Below are 14,835 nucleotides of genomic sequence, written 5' to 3'. Positions count from 1 at the left end.
CATTTCATTTATTCTTGTTCTCATCCTTTAACATCATTTCCTTGACAACAAACCCTTTCAGAAGTGGAATGAATAAGAAAAGCAGTTACAAATAAATTTACTAAATGGTGTTCCTTTGTTTAGCTTCAGTGGAAATCTCTTTAATTATGGACCTTCAGTCAAACAGGTGAGTCAGTCAAGAACCACTATTTGTCCGCCCTTCCTCCACGCACGAGTGTGAGCCAACAACAACAAGAATTATAAGAAGAGTAACAAAGACCAAACGGTGTAAATAAAGTTGGTACATTGGGGTCTTGTCATGGTATAATACACCTTTGCAGAAAAATACAATATGAATAAATAATGACAATAGAAAGTAAATACTCGCTAGTTAATTGTATCTACGAGTTTCTTCTGCCCTAACTGTGCCAAAACCAAAATGAGCATGTGAGGAATTGAGCCAAAGCAAACAAAACTAAAACAGGCAGAAGTTTGGGCAACAAAGAAGCGAAAACGTCCTCTCTGTGTTTGGATACTTCAGTAGTGAAAAAAGGAGATTTGAGTTAGTCTAACACCTTTTAAAAATTACAAAAGAAAGTCATAATATTATGAGTAAAGTCAGAATTCTTTATTTTTTTATTTTTTTTTTACAAGAATAAAGTGGCAACTTTTCTAGTAAAAGTAAAAAAATTACCAAAGTAAAATTGCAAATTTACAATAATATGCCATAATATTATGAATTAGGTTGTAATTTTAAAAGGGCAAGTATTACAAGAATAAAGTTGCAAATTTATGTAGATGTTGAATTAAGCTTAGTTGGACACAACTGTGGCAGAGCGTTCTACAGCTGTACAACTCTCAGGGGAAAGAAGACTAGTAGATGTACACGCAGTATTGTGACTTTACTCGTATAACATCAGGATATTGTTTCTGATAAAAGTATGACATCATGTGAAGGAATTAAGACTTTACTACTTATTATTATTATTATTATTACTTTACTTTCAAAACTTGACTGATGCGTTTCTTCAAATCTCAGATTTTGCTTTTGCTTTTTGCTGCTTTTGCCGTGACTTAATGTGATATAGACCAATGTTATTGTAATAACATTAATCAAAAACACTTTACTGCTAAAAAAAATAAAGAAATCCCTTCAATGGCAAAAAGAGTGAGATGTCACGATTGCATCCCTGGAGAAAATGGCTGGTTCACACAAAAAACACATAAGAAATGTGGCTTGGACTCAGTGCCAGGCCTGCTGTCAACCTCTTTATGACATTATAGAAGGACTCTATGGTCCGCTAAAAGCATTGAAATCATTTCCAGTGCACCGACACAGAGGAGCAAACAACTTAGTGCTGAGCTGGAGTGGATTATAACGAGGCCCTAACACCATATGAATATGTTTACATACATGTAGCAGTTTGAATATATAGAACATAATGAATGGCTGTGAAGGCTTTAAGTCAGCTTCAGGCAGCCTATGAAGCCTCAGGATGTCAAGCCAAGTTGCATTTTAGCTTTTTACTGTCAGTACCAATCAACAGAAAGACAAAAAAGGATACTGAACTATAGAGCTATCAGACTGACTGGCCTTTAAATGCGGTGAGGAACTGCATTCAGTGTTAGACATTTTACCACCTGCGACACTTCACAGGCAAAAACATTGTTTTCATGCACATTAATGTTGAAAAATGTAAGTCTAATTTTCTTCTAAAATACACATTTTGATGTGTTTTTTGCTACTTTGTTCATTTGCATCTGTTAATTTTCCTAAATTCACCAAAAATGACAATTTGATAAAGCCCATGCATATGTTAACATTGAATTTGAGAAAACGTGTAATACAAAAATGATTTGTCTAAATGCAAGTAATCAGCTGGGGAAGTTTCATGTTAAAACCCTTGTAACCTGTAGTGTCTTCAAAATGTCTGTAATTTAACAAAAAAAATCTCTTTAAGGGCTGTTTTCTCAAAAGGAGTTTCTCAGATTTAGAAATCTCCAACCAGTAGTTTTTACATCAACCAAGCATTACACTTTTATTGATAAGTATATTGTGAAGGTTTCTACAGAAGGCTTTGTTCATATATTATTTATAGCTGGATATAAATATTTTACATTCTATAACTAAAAACACGGTGGAATTATTTTTTATGGCTGTTAACAGTATTTCTGATTCATGGAGTGATACGAAGCTATATCCAATAATCTCCCTGGAAAAAGCGTTGATTCTAACATGTCAGCAAAATGAGAGAATACTTGTGAACCTAGTTTTATGTTCATATTTATGTTCTGGAAATGTACGTAAATTAGCACACACATAATAAGTTTACACCTCATTCACATATCCAAACATTGACTTTTTAGGAAATTTGTCATATAAAAAAAACTGTTTGAATGTGAGTAATCTACTGGGGAAGATTCAAGGGGATGTTTCTTAGTTAAATGTTTCAGCCTATTCACCTACAGCGTCTCCCCTCAGTCTTCCCTCTCAGCTAAATGCTTATTTTAGTCTCATGAACAGTATCTACAAGGAAGGGCCAACAATAATGAGGCTGTTGCAGTTGGCCGGTTGGGGGTTCTATTGAATCGTTGAGCCGTCTGGCTTCATCGCCTGTTACTGACCACAAATTATTACAGGTGGATTACGTAAAGCTGGTGTGTGTGTGTGTTTTGGGACCATTCAGCACTGCTCGTCTTCTTTTTCTTCTTCTTTTATCTGATGCTCTCGTTTTTCAAGCCGACATCTAAAAAGGTGCAACATGTAGCATTTAATCACCATGTGCCATAGAAAATATATTTTTTGTGAAAATCATTTCCTAACTTCTACACTACACTTTAACGCTTATTGGTGTGCCCACATATGACTATGTGTTTCTGTATCGTCTGCTCTTCAATTAGATTTAGATTAATTCAAATTGGTTAGGCCAGTTTGACCACAAAAAAAAATATAATTGCAATTTAGTTTTTTTTAACGCAGGAAAACAAGCGAGAAATAGATGACTCCTTCCCATTGCAAGAAGACAAGTTGCCTTTCTGTTTTTTTCTGGTGCGTCACGCTCAACGTCACAAACGCAAATTAGAAAGTAGCATGGAGACCAGGGAAAAGTTCCTTTTTTTATATCAGTCTCTCTTCAAACTTGCTTTCTATTCAATTGGAACAATGTTTGACTGCTATACAGACACAGTGGACTGAATTTGTGGGTAAGACGACAAAGAAAAGGAGCATGAATCAGCGTGTCCACTCGGATGTCATGCTTCCATCACTGCCGAATGGAGCTGGAGCCAATAAATATCTTCAACTACTTCCGAGACATTTGTCCCGGGAAGGAGAGACAATTGGGAACGGGGCTGTAGACATTTCTCAAATGTTATTGGTGCATTCTGATTTAGTGAGGGACTAGCTAGCTAGGTTTTGTGAATAGCTGGTGAAACCGTAGAAATGGATGCAACCTGTGTTGAGCCGGGCAGCTGGGAGCCATTGATGATTACCGGTACATTGCTTGTCTCTAACACAAGAAACGGGTTATAGCATGCTAACATGCCACAGTTTATCATGTAAACCTTAGTATTTTAGAATGCAAAGGTTAGCATTAAATTACAGCTAAAGCTGTCAGAGACATATTTCTCTCTGGGCCCAAGCGTTGGACAGACAAACTGGACCTATGCCTTCTGAACACATAGCAGGACAGTCTAAGCGAGCTATGGGATTCAGATCAAATGCTACACATAGCCCCTTTTAGTATTGAGGAGGAAGTGGTCTTTCCTTCTTGGTGTTGTCTGATTGTCTGTTGGCTTAATATTTCCCTTTTTACCCCTTGCATTCTTGTATCCCAGCAGAGTATTTATCCTCTCTGCTTGTTTTTTCTCTCATTTCAACCCACCCGTACACACCCAAACCTCCGCATCTTATTTCAACAGTCCTTTAGATCTCTTTCTTCTATCCCCCCACACTTCGCCCGTTCTCTCGTTCTTCCATCACTCCCAGAAAATGTTGGTGATGTCAGAGTCCAGGCTGAAGATCCAAATCACTAGCGGTGCAGAGATCAAAACGAACGACCAGGACACGCCCTTCAGTGACTGGTGCACCCTCGTCCTTATGGCCCAGGCCAATCCCGTGCTCGGCCCCATCCCCCGCAGCTCCTCTTCCTCTTCCAAAGTCTTTTGAAATGTGAATGGCAACACAGAAAAGGGTTAGGCACAGACCACTTTGAGATAAAACAAAATACCACAGTAACGCTAGAGCTGTTCATTTGGATATTATTTTCTTGTGTTTTTGTGTCTCAGTGACAACAGTCCTTGAACCTGGTCAAGTATTGAGCGACAGTGCTGAAGTCACTGGACTGCAAAGGAAGTTACACCCTGTCAATGTAACATTACGTCAACCCAAAAGTCACTGTGTTTGCCACTGACAGACTTGTTATTATTATAGAAACGACCATACAGAGGAGAGGATGGGAAGTCTCGTTCCGAAATATTGTGAGAGGTAACTGGAGCTCACAATGACAGTATATACTGGACCAGTTAGAAAACCTGTTCAGTCATTTAGAGACAGGAATATGAAAAGACAGGGTCCAGGCTGAAGACTACCAAAGTTCTGCTTAAACTGAAGCACTGTCAGGTATGTCTTCTAACCTGTATCTGGCTTCCTGGCTCTATGAAGTTGCGGGCCAGGAACTTGAGAGCCTCGTCCATCAAGATGACAGGAAGGGACATCTTCAACACCACCACCCATTGAGGCCACGACAGAGGGCGAATCTGAAAAACTACCTGCAGACGAAGAGAAGGGAAGATATTTCAACCCTTGGTCGACATGAAGTGTCAACGAACACATATGACGTATAATACATGACCGGTGCATGCACGCTTACCGGCAGTGGGTCGACATATAGAATGAGGAAGTGTAGAGCCATGGACAGACATATGGCCCCCACCAGCCAGGGGTTTGACCAGGGAGGCATTTTCAGCAGGGACTGGTTCTCTGAAAGACTGGGCAGTGCAGGAACAGAAGAAAGACTCTGACTTTTCAGACTACAACAACTTAATCTGTATCTTAGATCTACAGCCTTCAATACCAAACCAGAACATACAGGTGGAATATATCCCAAAGACACAGGGTTGTTTCACACAGTACATAGGACATGGGCTTTAGTGGGTGTGTTATTCTTACCTGTTCAAGGCATTGCACATCTCTATAGTAACCAGGACAGACAGGGCCATAGTCATTGGATAAGGAGATTCAAAGACTGAACACTGCACACCAGCAAACTCAACATGGCCTTCACTGCACTGAAGGTAGTGGGACTGTGGAGGAAACAAACGTGGACATTACATTCTTGCCACATTCCTTATTACCTGAGATCTTTTTGTTCATCAATTTTCCTGCAGGTGCACATCTCCTAAAGAGAGTCTGGCCGATACATGGCTGATTATTATCCATTAAAAGGAATACTTGACCCCAAAATTACCATTTGTACATCACTGACTCACCCATTTCAAATTGACTATGTGGAAAAAACTTAGCTTTTCTCTCACACCTCTACCGTAAAGTATTTAATAAAGCCTGCATTTGTTGGCCTCTTGACATATTATGAAGATGTTAAATTGATTTGGTGAAGATAAAAAAAACAACAATGTACTAACACCTTCTGTTGAACGCGAGTCCAGTATTCATTCCTCTTTTAGTTCTGTTTTGGTCTCCGCCAACATCTGAGAGAAATGTTTTTGTCTCTTTAGCTGCTAAATGCTGCACTGTGTTCACCAGCTGGTCTGTAACTGTGTGTGGTGCTGAGCAGGTAGTGTACAGAGGATTCATCAGAGTTGCCTGCTGCTGGAGACATCGCTGATCAGAGTGGTGACAGCGAAACAAAGAACGTAGTAAAAGACAGTAAAGTGTTTCATTGAGGGAAGACTTTCACATGTGATGTCTTAATCATACTCTTATATGAATGTATTATGTTATTTAATTGCTTATACCTACTACCTAGTTGACAGTTTTTTAAAAAAAAATACATTTTCATCAAGATGTAATAACATGTTTATGGCCACAAGAACGTTTTAGCCGCTCACCCTTCTTGTGTTATCACCACAGTGTAACAATTCAACGACAGTATGTATGAAAGCGGTGTAGTGATGGGGAGGTGTTTACCAGTTGATAGAAGGAAAGCTTTGGTCCGTCGTGGGCTGCCATGAACCACCAGGCAGCAGCGCCGACAGTGGCAGCTCCCACATAACCTGCACAGAAGGGTGGTAAGCAGCTATTTAGTCGGTAACCTGCAGGGAAGATGCTGTGATGATGAACATGCCATCTGCAGATATATTTCTGTGTCTATGCATTCTGTTTCATGCCCACAACTTACATCCGACAATGAGGTAGCGGCAAAACAACCAGCTGGAGATTAAAGGCTCTTTGGGAGAGCGCGGGGGGCGGGACATGATGTCCAGATCTGGAGGGTTGAAGCCTAGAGCCGTTGCAGGGAAACCGTCGGTGACGAGGTTGACCCATAGCAGCTGGACTGGGATCAGTGCTTCAGGCATGCCTAGTGCAGCAGTCAGGAAAATACTGTGGAGAAGACAAGGAAATATAGAAGAGAAGGTAACAGTTAGATGCCCAGATGACCCATAACCTGAATGTTGGCACACCACGTCTTCTGCATCCACTTATTTTTGCTCCTCTACTAACCAGACCACCTCTCCGATATTGGATGAGATCAGGTATCTGATGAACTGTTTCATGTTGTTGTAAATGGCTCTGCCCTCCTCCACTGCAGCCACGATGGTGGAGAAGTTGTCATCAGCAAGGATCATCTCAGCGGCTGATTTAGCCACCGCTGTGCCGCTGCCCATAGCGATGCCGATCTCCGCCTTCTTTAATGCAGGCGCGTCGTTCACCCCGTCACCTGTCTGAGTCATGAGAAGGGGGAGAGGATGAAGAAGTGCTGTTATATTGGTTATGAATGCATCTGTGATATAGCATCAGGTATGAGAAGGTGCTCCCACTCTTAAGTTTTGGAGGAACAGAAGACGTTTAACCATTGTTGGTGGTGTTGAAGTAAAGCTTTAAACATGTACAGTCGCTGACCGCCGTTTGACAAGAAAGAGGAAAAGGATCGCCAGTATGAAGCGTACACAGAGTTTGAACGGATCACAAGAGTGTGAATGGGAGCGTGAAAGTTATGTCAGGTCATGCCGACAAAACCATATGGCTATTTAAGAGAGTTGTTCATTCTACAAAGAAAGTGAAAATTCCAGCCATGATAGGACGGACTAGATGTCAAATTGAAACCGAAGTTGCTCCAGAATATGCTTTTAAGCAAAACTCTACAGAAAAGAGTAGGTGCCATTTTACATTGAAAATGACAAAGCCACAATGTTTAAACAGCCAGTGAAACTTGAACTAGCATCTTTAGGACACTATTGTGTGAACATTAGAGTTCACCCAGGTCAACATGAGGATGACATTCTCACTGTGAAAAAAAACACAACAAAAGAAAAACAGAAAGTTCTGTTCAGACTACCCAGATTGTTGACAGACTAAAAAAATGACTTGTCTGCTCTGGTAATGATGAATGCACCACCACCCTTAGGAACGTTGAAAAAAACGTATACGTGCATAAGATATAGCAAGCCAAAGCCATCGATGGGTTTGCCAGTGACGGGCTGTTAGGGCCAGCAATGCCTTCTCTGCTGGCCTAAACAGAATCACAAAAAATTAACTATTTCATATATATATATATATATATATATATATATATATATATATATATATATATATATATATAGATATATATCTATATATATATATATATATCTATATATATATATATATATAGATATATATATCTATATATATATATAGATATATATCTATATAGATATATATATATATATATCTATATATATATATATCTATATATATATATATCTATATATATATATATATATCTATATAGATATATATATATCTATATAGATATATATCTATATAGATATAGATATATATCTATATAGATATAGATATATATAGATATAGATATCTATATATATAGATATATATATATATATAGATATATATATATATATCTATATAGATATATATATCTATATCTATATATATATTTCACCTTTTGTTTCTTTATGCAAGAGTAGTGCATTAAACAACACTCCAGCTAGGCAGTAAGGACGTTGTGGTTTGTCACAATGTGATGCGTGACAATTAACATGCACTGTGATTGGTCAGTATGACAGAATGACTTCTGTCAACACAACAGAAAGCAACCTAGATGGATTAAGAAGAGTTCATGCTGAAACATAGCAGAAGTTATGTTTAGTGTTTTATGTGTCTTATCACTCAATGGCTAAAGGAGGAGTAGAACCAGACTTTAGGAAACGTTCTAGTGAAGTGTGGAACGAAAATAAAAGTGGTTTCTGTCTTATGCAAACTACACTGTATCGTGTTGTTGTTTTATTAATAAAGTGAAATACATTGTCCACTGGAAAACAGACCCTACCAGCTGGTATTTGGACAAAACCCAAATCTGCTTTCAGTTCTCACTAAAAAGCCACCAACTCTGGAAGGTACTAATATGAATATTTGGATAGCCCAGCATTTCACAACATTACTTGCTACTAGAAAAGCATTTATACAAGCTGACTGAAAGGACACAAAGAGTCCTTTGTAAATAACTGCAGCCCATTGATGACTATTACAAAACAAGAAACAAAGTCTACTTCAAAACGGATGGATTGTACAGAGGTCCAGGTGTGGTTATCGGATAAGATGGTGCGGTGATATTTGTGAGTCATGGAGGCACTTACGTTTGCATACATCCCTCCAGGCTTCAAAAAGTACCCACAAGTAGTGCTGGGAGAAAGGTACATTCAGCTGGAAACGACTGAACATCATACCACACTACCAGAACCTGGCTTTAATGAGAATAACGATGACACTAAAACTGAAAGTGAGGAGGAGATGCCTACAAATGGTGAGGATACAATGGATAATCATCCTGGACTTGTACACCTGCAGAGTCAGGAAACAAGCTAGAAAGATCACTGCAACTCTGGTCCAACTCCTTCTCTCTGGTAGTCGCTGCAGAATACTGTAGCGACAGTATGTATCTTGTTTATTTTACTGAAGAATACATATTTATTGTGAATGATGATGGACCTGGTAAATGGACCTGTACTTGTATAGCGCTTTTCTAGTCTTCCGACCACTCAAAGCGCTTTAACACTACATGACATCATTCACTCATTCACACACTGATGGGAGCAGCCAATTTTAGGGTTAAGTGTCTTGCTTGCAAGGACATGACATGGGCTAGCGGCGCCGGGGATCAAACCACCAATCCTCTGATTGAAAGACGATCCTGCTCACCACTGAGCCACAGCCGCCCTAATGATGATGATGCCTTTATGTCTGCAAAATACAATGAACTCAGCAACTGGAAAAACAATGATGTGTTTGAAGAGTTGAAAGATAAAGGCCAGATATACATCTCCAAGGGGTGGGTGTGCACACTCAAGGAGACATCTGATGATGTTGTACCGAAAGCTAGAGTAGTTGCGAGAGGCTTTAAAGAAATAAACACTCCCAAAAGACTTGCCTACATGTGCCTCAGAGCTAATAAAATGTGTTATGGTGGTGATGTAGCAAAAGAAATAGCAGGTAAACTTTATAGACATTAAAGCAGCCTTTTTACAAGGCAAAGAGTTAACCTAAAATGCTTATATTCGCCGTCCCCCCCGAGAAGCTCAGAGCAAAGGAATTCTAAGGAAGTTGAAAAAGTGTGTTTATGGCCAGATGCTCGGTATTGGTACAACATAGTGAGACACCATGCAGCAATTGGGATCTACTGTGTCACACATTGATCCAGCAGTGTTCTACTAGCTGGATGACCCCTGCAATGTGATGGGACTCTTTGCAGTGATCCCTCACTTCAAAGTTGCTTTTCAAGTTGGACGTGAAGATCACAACAGCTTCAGCTTTATTGGAATGGAGAGGATGAGATACAAGTGCAACAAAGGATTTACATAAAAAATCTACACTCAATCTTGTGGACCCCAACAGAGCAACAAAGCGAGAAGCTCCTCTAACAGACACAGAAACTGACATGTTAAAGTTGAAGATTGTGCGACATATTCATCCTAGCATTAAGTACAAAGCATGCTACTGTTTAGACTCTATACTGTGCAAGACAGCTTGCTGAAAATAGTGTTTAGTGATTCCTCGATGGGAAACCTTCCAGACAGAGGCGCCTGGTCATGCTTATGAGAGAGAATGGACAATTTTCACCCGTATGAAGGAAAGTCGTCTTAAATACCTTCGCAGGAGAGACTTTGGCACTTGCAGACGGAATTGACAGTTCAGTCTTTTTGGCTACAATCTACTCGTAACTTACCCCAGCTGATTGCACACGGAACAACTTGCCCATTGTGTGTGTAACAGACAATTACTCTCTCGTTGTTGGTGTTGGAGTGAAGCTTTAAACATGTACAGTTGTAAAGCTTTAACCATGTACATACATAGTTCTCTGGAGTTATTGAGTTAACACCCACCATAGCCGTGATGTCATTGAGGCTTTGCAGGAACTCAACAATACGGCTCTTGTGAGTGGGTTCCACCCTGGCGAAGCACCTTGTCGTCCCGCAGGCCTGGCGTTGCAGGTGAGGCGGCAGCTCGTCAAACTCCCGCCCCGTCAGGCCCCCGATAACTCCCCCCTGCTCCTCTTCCTGCTCTGTGATGATGCCTACCCGCCGACAGATAGACAGCGCTGTCCCTTTGTTGTCACCTGGAGAGAAAAAACAAAACATTTTCAATTCATTTGTCAGGTGTGATTTCTGACGAAGTTCACAAAATAAGTTCTCAGAGTTCATTGATTTAAGTCACAAAATTAATAAGAAGTTGGATAAGAGATATTTCTTAAAACTGTAAATGCTTCCATTGTGTGTGTGACCAGCTGTGTCTCTCTTGGAGCAAACTAAAGAGTGATGAGGAAGCAGACAAATAAGTATGGATAACATTTAAATTCAGAATCAATGCGTCACCTGATCAGTTCTTCTTATTGGCTTCTGAACACAAATCAAACTATTTAGTTATATAACAGCTGATAATGATCAATCATTCTTTTTGCAGCAGAAAAGTAAGACTTGTGTTTTTTGGTTCATGGTGATGTACATGCCATTTTATTTTACTTTAAAATGTGCATTGCTCAAAAAATGTGTATTGGGAAATATTTTCTTCTTTTTATTCATGACACAAAATTAATACTTTTTTCTGTTACTGTGGTTTGATTAATTTCCATAACCTTTCAGTTAGATTATAGAGATTTTATGTATACGAAGCACTTGAAGAAATTGCATCACAATAAGTAAAAATCTGTGTCTTTGCACATCGTGTGTGTGCAAAGACACTGTTTTTACACGTTGACTATGTGTACATCTAGATGTGTGATGATACCTGTGATCATGATGACTCTGATGCCAGCCTGCCGACACATTCGGACCGAGCTAAGCACCTCTTTCCTAGGAGGGTCCAACATGCCCACACAGCCCACGAAGGTCAGGTCGGACTGGGAAAGGAGACATGGAAGGTAGGCGGGGGGGGGGCAACAGTTCACTCATTTAGTGAGAGCTACTGGTGAAGACGGACAAGAGAACAGTCTCCTGCTCCCATTAAGTAGACACAGATTCTATATCTTGTGAAGTGGATAGTGTTCTGCTTTTTAGGAACTTTCATCATTATCACCTCATAGTCACCAAAGACAGCGGAGTTCTCCAGGTTGAGGCAGTGGATCTCAGGGGGCGTGTCCCTGGTTGCCATGGCGAGGCAACGCAGCATGTCTCTGCCCGATGCCCACTCCCTCACATTGGAAAGGATCTGCTCTCGAACCGCCGGGCTCAAAGGCACCCGAGTAGCACCGCTGACGCGGATATAATTGCAACGCTCCAAAACGCTCTCTGGAGCTCCCTGAGAGAGACAGGAAAGGAGAAGATGTGTCTCTTTACTCCCCTGTATACGTCCTGAGGACCAGCTTAGTTTTAAAGGCAACATGGCTTGAAAGGAGCATTTAGATAAATACAATTATTTTGTATTTTATTGATGTATTCGAGACCTTTGATTATATTAATCAAAAATATTAATCAAATCATATCAAAGAGGGTTTTCTTTGGGGTTTTCTGGTAGGAAATGGGGACTCTGCTCCGTTCCACGTGAACAATGATGATCTATAACTGCAGTTAGATGGATATGGAACAGGCTTGTAACGCTCTCATTAACCACCTTATGTGTGCAGTTATTGAAGATATGTTCATCATATGCTATAGATTTTAACATCTAATATAATGTAAATGATAGCATTTTTGTCAGCATAAAGAAGACAGATATTAGCATTTCTTCCTGTCTGAGGCTAAATATATTACCATGACACCGATGACGCATCAGATGATAACATAACATAAATGGACAGTATGGATAGTATGCACTATCAATGTTTTCTCATCTCCTTTAAAGACACACTGTGGCTTATAATGACAGCATGAGGCTGCTGCTGCTGCTGGAAGCTCCAACATGCTGCAGGGCGAGATGAATGTTAGTCAATGCTGAACAGGTGCTAATAAGGTTAACTAAAAATATGACTAAATATGTTAGTTGAATACTTTTTCTTCTATTACTTAAGTCAAGACGGCATTAAATATTAAACTGAGATGCACAATCTGAGACTAGAATGTAGTCTAAAATAATATCTCTTCTTCTCTTTCCCTTACTCTGGGACTCAAACACACACTCACATTCGGTGTTGACGGCACTCAGTCTGTCTCTGTCCTGCTCGTCTCAGACCTGTTTAATGCGTAAAGTTGGTGGTTCATCAGACATTTTAAAATGTACCAACTTTACACACTGTTCTTTAATGCATGTCTTTGTTTTTTTCCTACAGTATCTCTCTCTCTCTCCCTCGGAAGTACCTGCAGGAGGTGTGAGGAATGGGTAGGGGTCCTCGAAGAATGATCAAATAGTTTCCAATGATTATTAAATAGGATTTTCGCTTGAAATGTTCATTGCTACGTAGCTGCATTCATAATCATTGAACCTGTGTTCTTGACTTTCCTTCCATTCAAACACTCATTAACCGGAGCCAATCCCAGCTAGCACTGATAGAAGGCAGGCCACCCTGGACAGGACACCAGAGAGAGGAAGGCAAACATTCACATCCACGGGAAATTTAGAATCATCAATTAACCTGCATGTTTTTGGACTGAAGGAGTAAGAGGAGAACCCGGAGAAAACCCAAACAGACAAAAAATATAGTTTTGGCCGGACTTGACTGACTGAAATATTCAATATAATCTAATGGAAAAGTACATCTGCCACAGCAGGAAAACATTTGAATTGTGGTCGACTAAAACAATATTAAAATTTCTAAAAAGGGACTCAAAATTGAAGGCAGTCATTGGATAACAAGTGATGTGGAACACACCTTGACAAACATCTTGGCTCCAGAGGCGGACCGTGTGAGTTTATTGGATGAACAGAAGACAGACATGGACTTCCTGTCTCTGGAAAACTCCAACGTCAACTCTTTCCTCATCAGCTGCTTAATCACCTAAAAACAAGCAGTAGAAAGAAAAGGCAGAACATACAGAAATATAAACACCGATAAACACTGATGCCAAAGAACAGAATTTGAAACCGTTCAGTACAATCACTCTACCTCTTGGACATGAGAGAGAAGACAATGGAAAAGATTGCAGCTTAAAGGATGCAAAGGTCCGATGGAAGGATCAATGAATCAGTAGCACCAGCACTTTCTTTAACTTTACAGAAGCCTCTCTGACACACAAGGCACACACACTTACGGAACAGCACGCTGTAGCTCGCTCGACAGGGCTCAATCCTATCAGGTCCGTGTCGAACACGTTCATTTTCTCCACCAGACAGCAAAGAGCAGTCTCTGTGGCCTCTCCAACCTTCTCATACACACCCTTGGCCTGGAACACACACACACACACACACACACACACACACACACACACACACACACACACACACACACACACACACACACACACACACACACACACACACACACACACACACACACACACACACACACGCACGCACACGCACACCAGCATTATGTCAACACTGTAATCCACTAGTAATAATTTGTATAATTTTTTAAAGAGAGAGTAAAGTATGCTGCTGACGGTATTTGTTGTAATACACAATCAGTTGTGAATCTTCTGGTACCATATAGGGTCATCTATAGAGCAGTCGTATTACCTCATTGTAGTCCAGTGATGAGTCATTGCACAGTGCACAGATGGAGGCCATCTCCACCAGGCCTTCATAATGACTGGGCTTCACCACTGAGTCGTCCTTATAACTGCAAAAACAGACCGGCCACGACAGAGCAAACGGGAATAAAGTGGGAAAAGTGGAGGCAATGAATACAATTTCTTTTTTTTTAAGTAATGAGATGAATTGTGGGCCCTCATCATCCATAAACTATCAGGGGTTAAGTGTTAAAGGTTAAAGACACTCACACTTCCCCTTCAGGGGCGTAAGTAGATCCAGTCACTGTGAACTCGCTCAGGCTGCAGCGCTCCCCTGACACACTGTCTACTACAAACATCTAAACACACGCACACGCACGCACACACACACACACACACACACACACACACACACACACACACACACACACAGAACGACAGACAATGCGGTAGTCAATGAGTTAATCATATTAGAAGATCACATCTGAGGTTAGGTCCATATCCCAAATGACCATTCTAACCTCATGAGCCCCAGGTTTTGAAATCAAAGCCTATTCTAAAAAGTACAGTATGTCTGAG

The 14,835-nt window shown here is 40.3% G+C and overlaps 1 protein-coding gene across 2 annotated transcripts in view; it reads right to left on the bottom strand.

Moving 5' to 3' along the window:
- Positions 1-14,835, bottom strand: part of si:dkey-28b4.8 (sarcoplasmic/endoplasmic reticulum calcium ATPase 2) — a 35,592-nt gene continuing 20,757 nt past the window's right edge. For both annotated transcript variants that reach the window (XM_068592031.1, XM_068592030.1), the window contains 14 exons: positions 14,527-14,615; positions 14,264-14,366; positions 13,837-13,968; positions 13,458-13,583; positions 11,729-11,950; positions 11,441-11,552; positions 10,540-10,772; positions 6,662-6,882; positions 6,339-6,541; positions 6,128-6,213; positions 5,150-5,283; positions 4,851-4,968; positions 4,615-4,749; positions 1-4,140 (listed from right to left, as the gene is read on the bottom strand). In XM_068592031.1, coding sequence (XP_068448132.1) covers positions 3,958-4,140; positions 4,615-4,749; positions 4,851-4,968; positions 5,150-5,283; positions 6,128-6,213; positions 6,339-6,541; positions 6,662-6,882; positions 10,540-10,772; positions 11,441-11,552; positions 11,729-11,950; positions 13,458-13,583; positions 13,837-13,968; positions 14,264-14,366; positions 14,527-14,615 — 2,097 coding nt within the window. In that variant the 3' untranslated portion in view covers positions 1-3,957. The remainder of the gene's footprint in view (positions 4,141-4,614; positions 4,750-4,850; positions 4,969-5,149; positions 5,284-6,127; positions 6,214-6,338; positions 6,542-6,661; positions 6,883-10,539; positions 10,773-11,440; positions 11,553-11,728; positions 11,951-13,457; positions 13,584-13,836; positions 13,969-14,263; positions 14,367-14,526; positions 14,616-14,835) is intronic.

This window comes from Clinocottus analis, unplaced genomic scaffold, assembly GCF_023055335.1.
Source record: "Clinocottus analis isolate CAN_PGR_092001 unplaced genomic scaffold, fCliAna1.0.p SCAF_26, whole genome shotgun sequence".
Classification (NCBI taxonomy): domain Eukaryota; kingdom Metazoa; phylum Chordata; class Actinopteri; order Perciformes; family Cottidae; genus Clinocottus; species Clinocottus analis.
The sequence above is the reverse complement of the archived record's forward strand: the minus strand, read 5'-3'. Positions and strand labels throughout refer to the sequence as shown.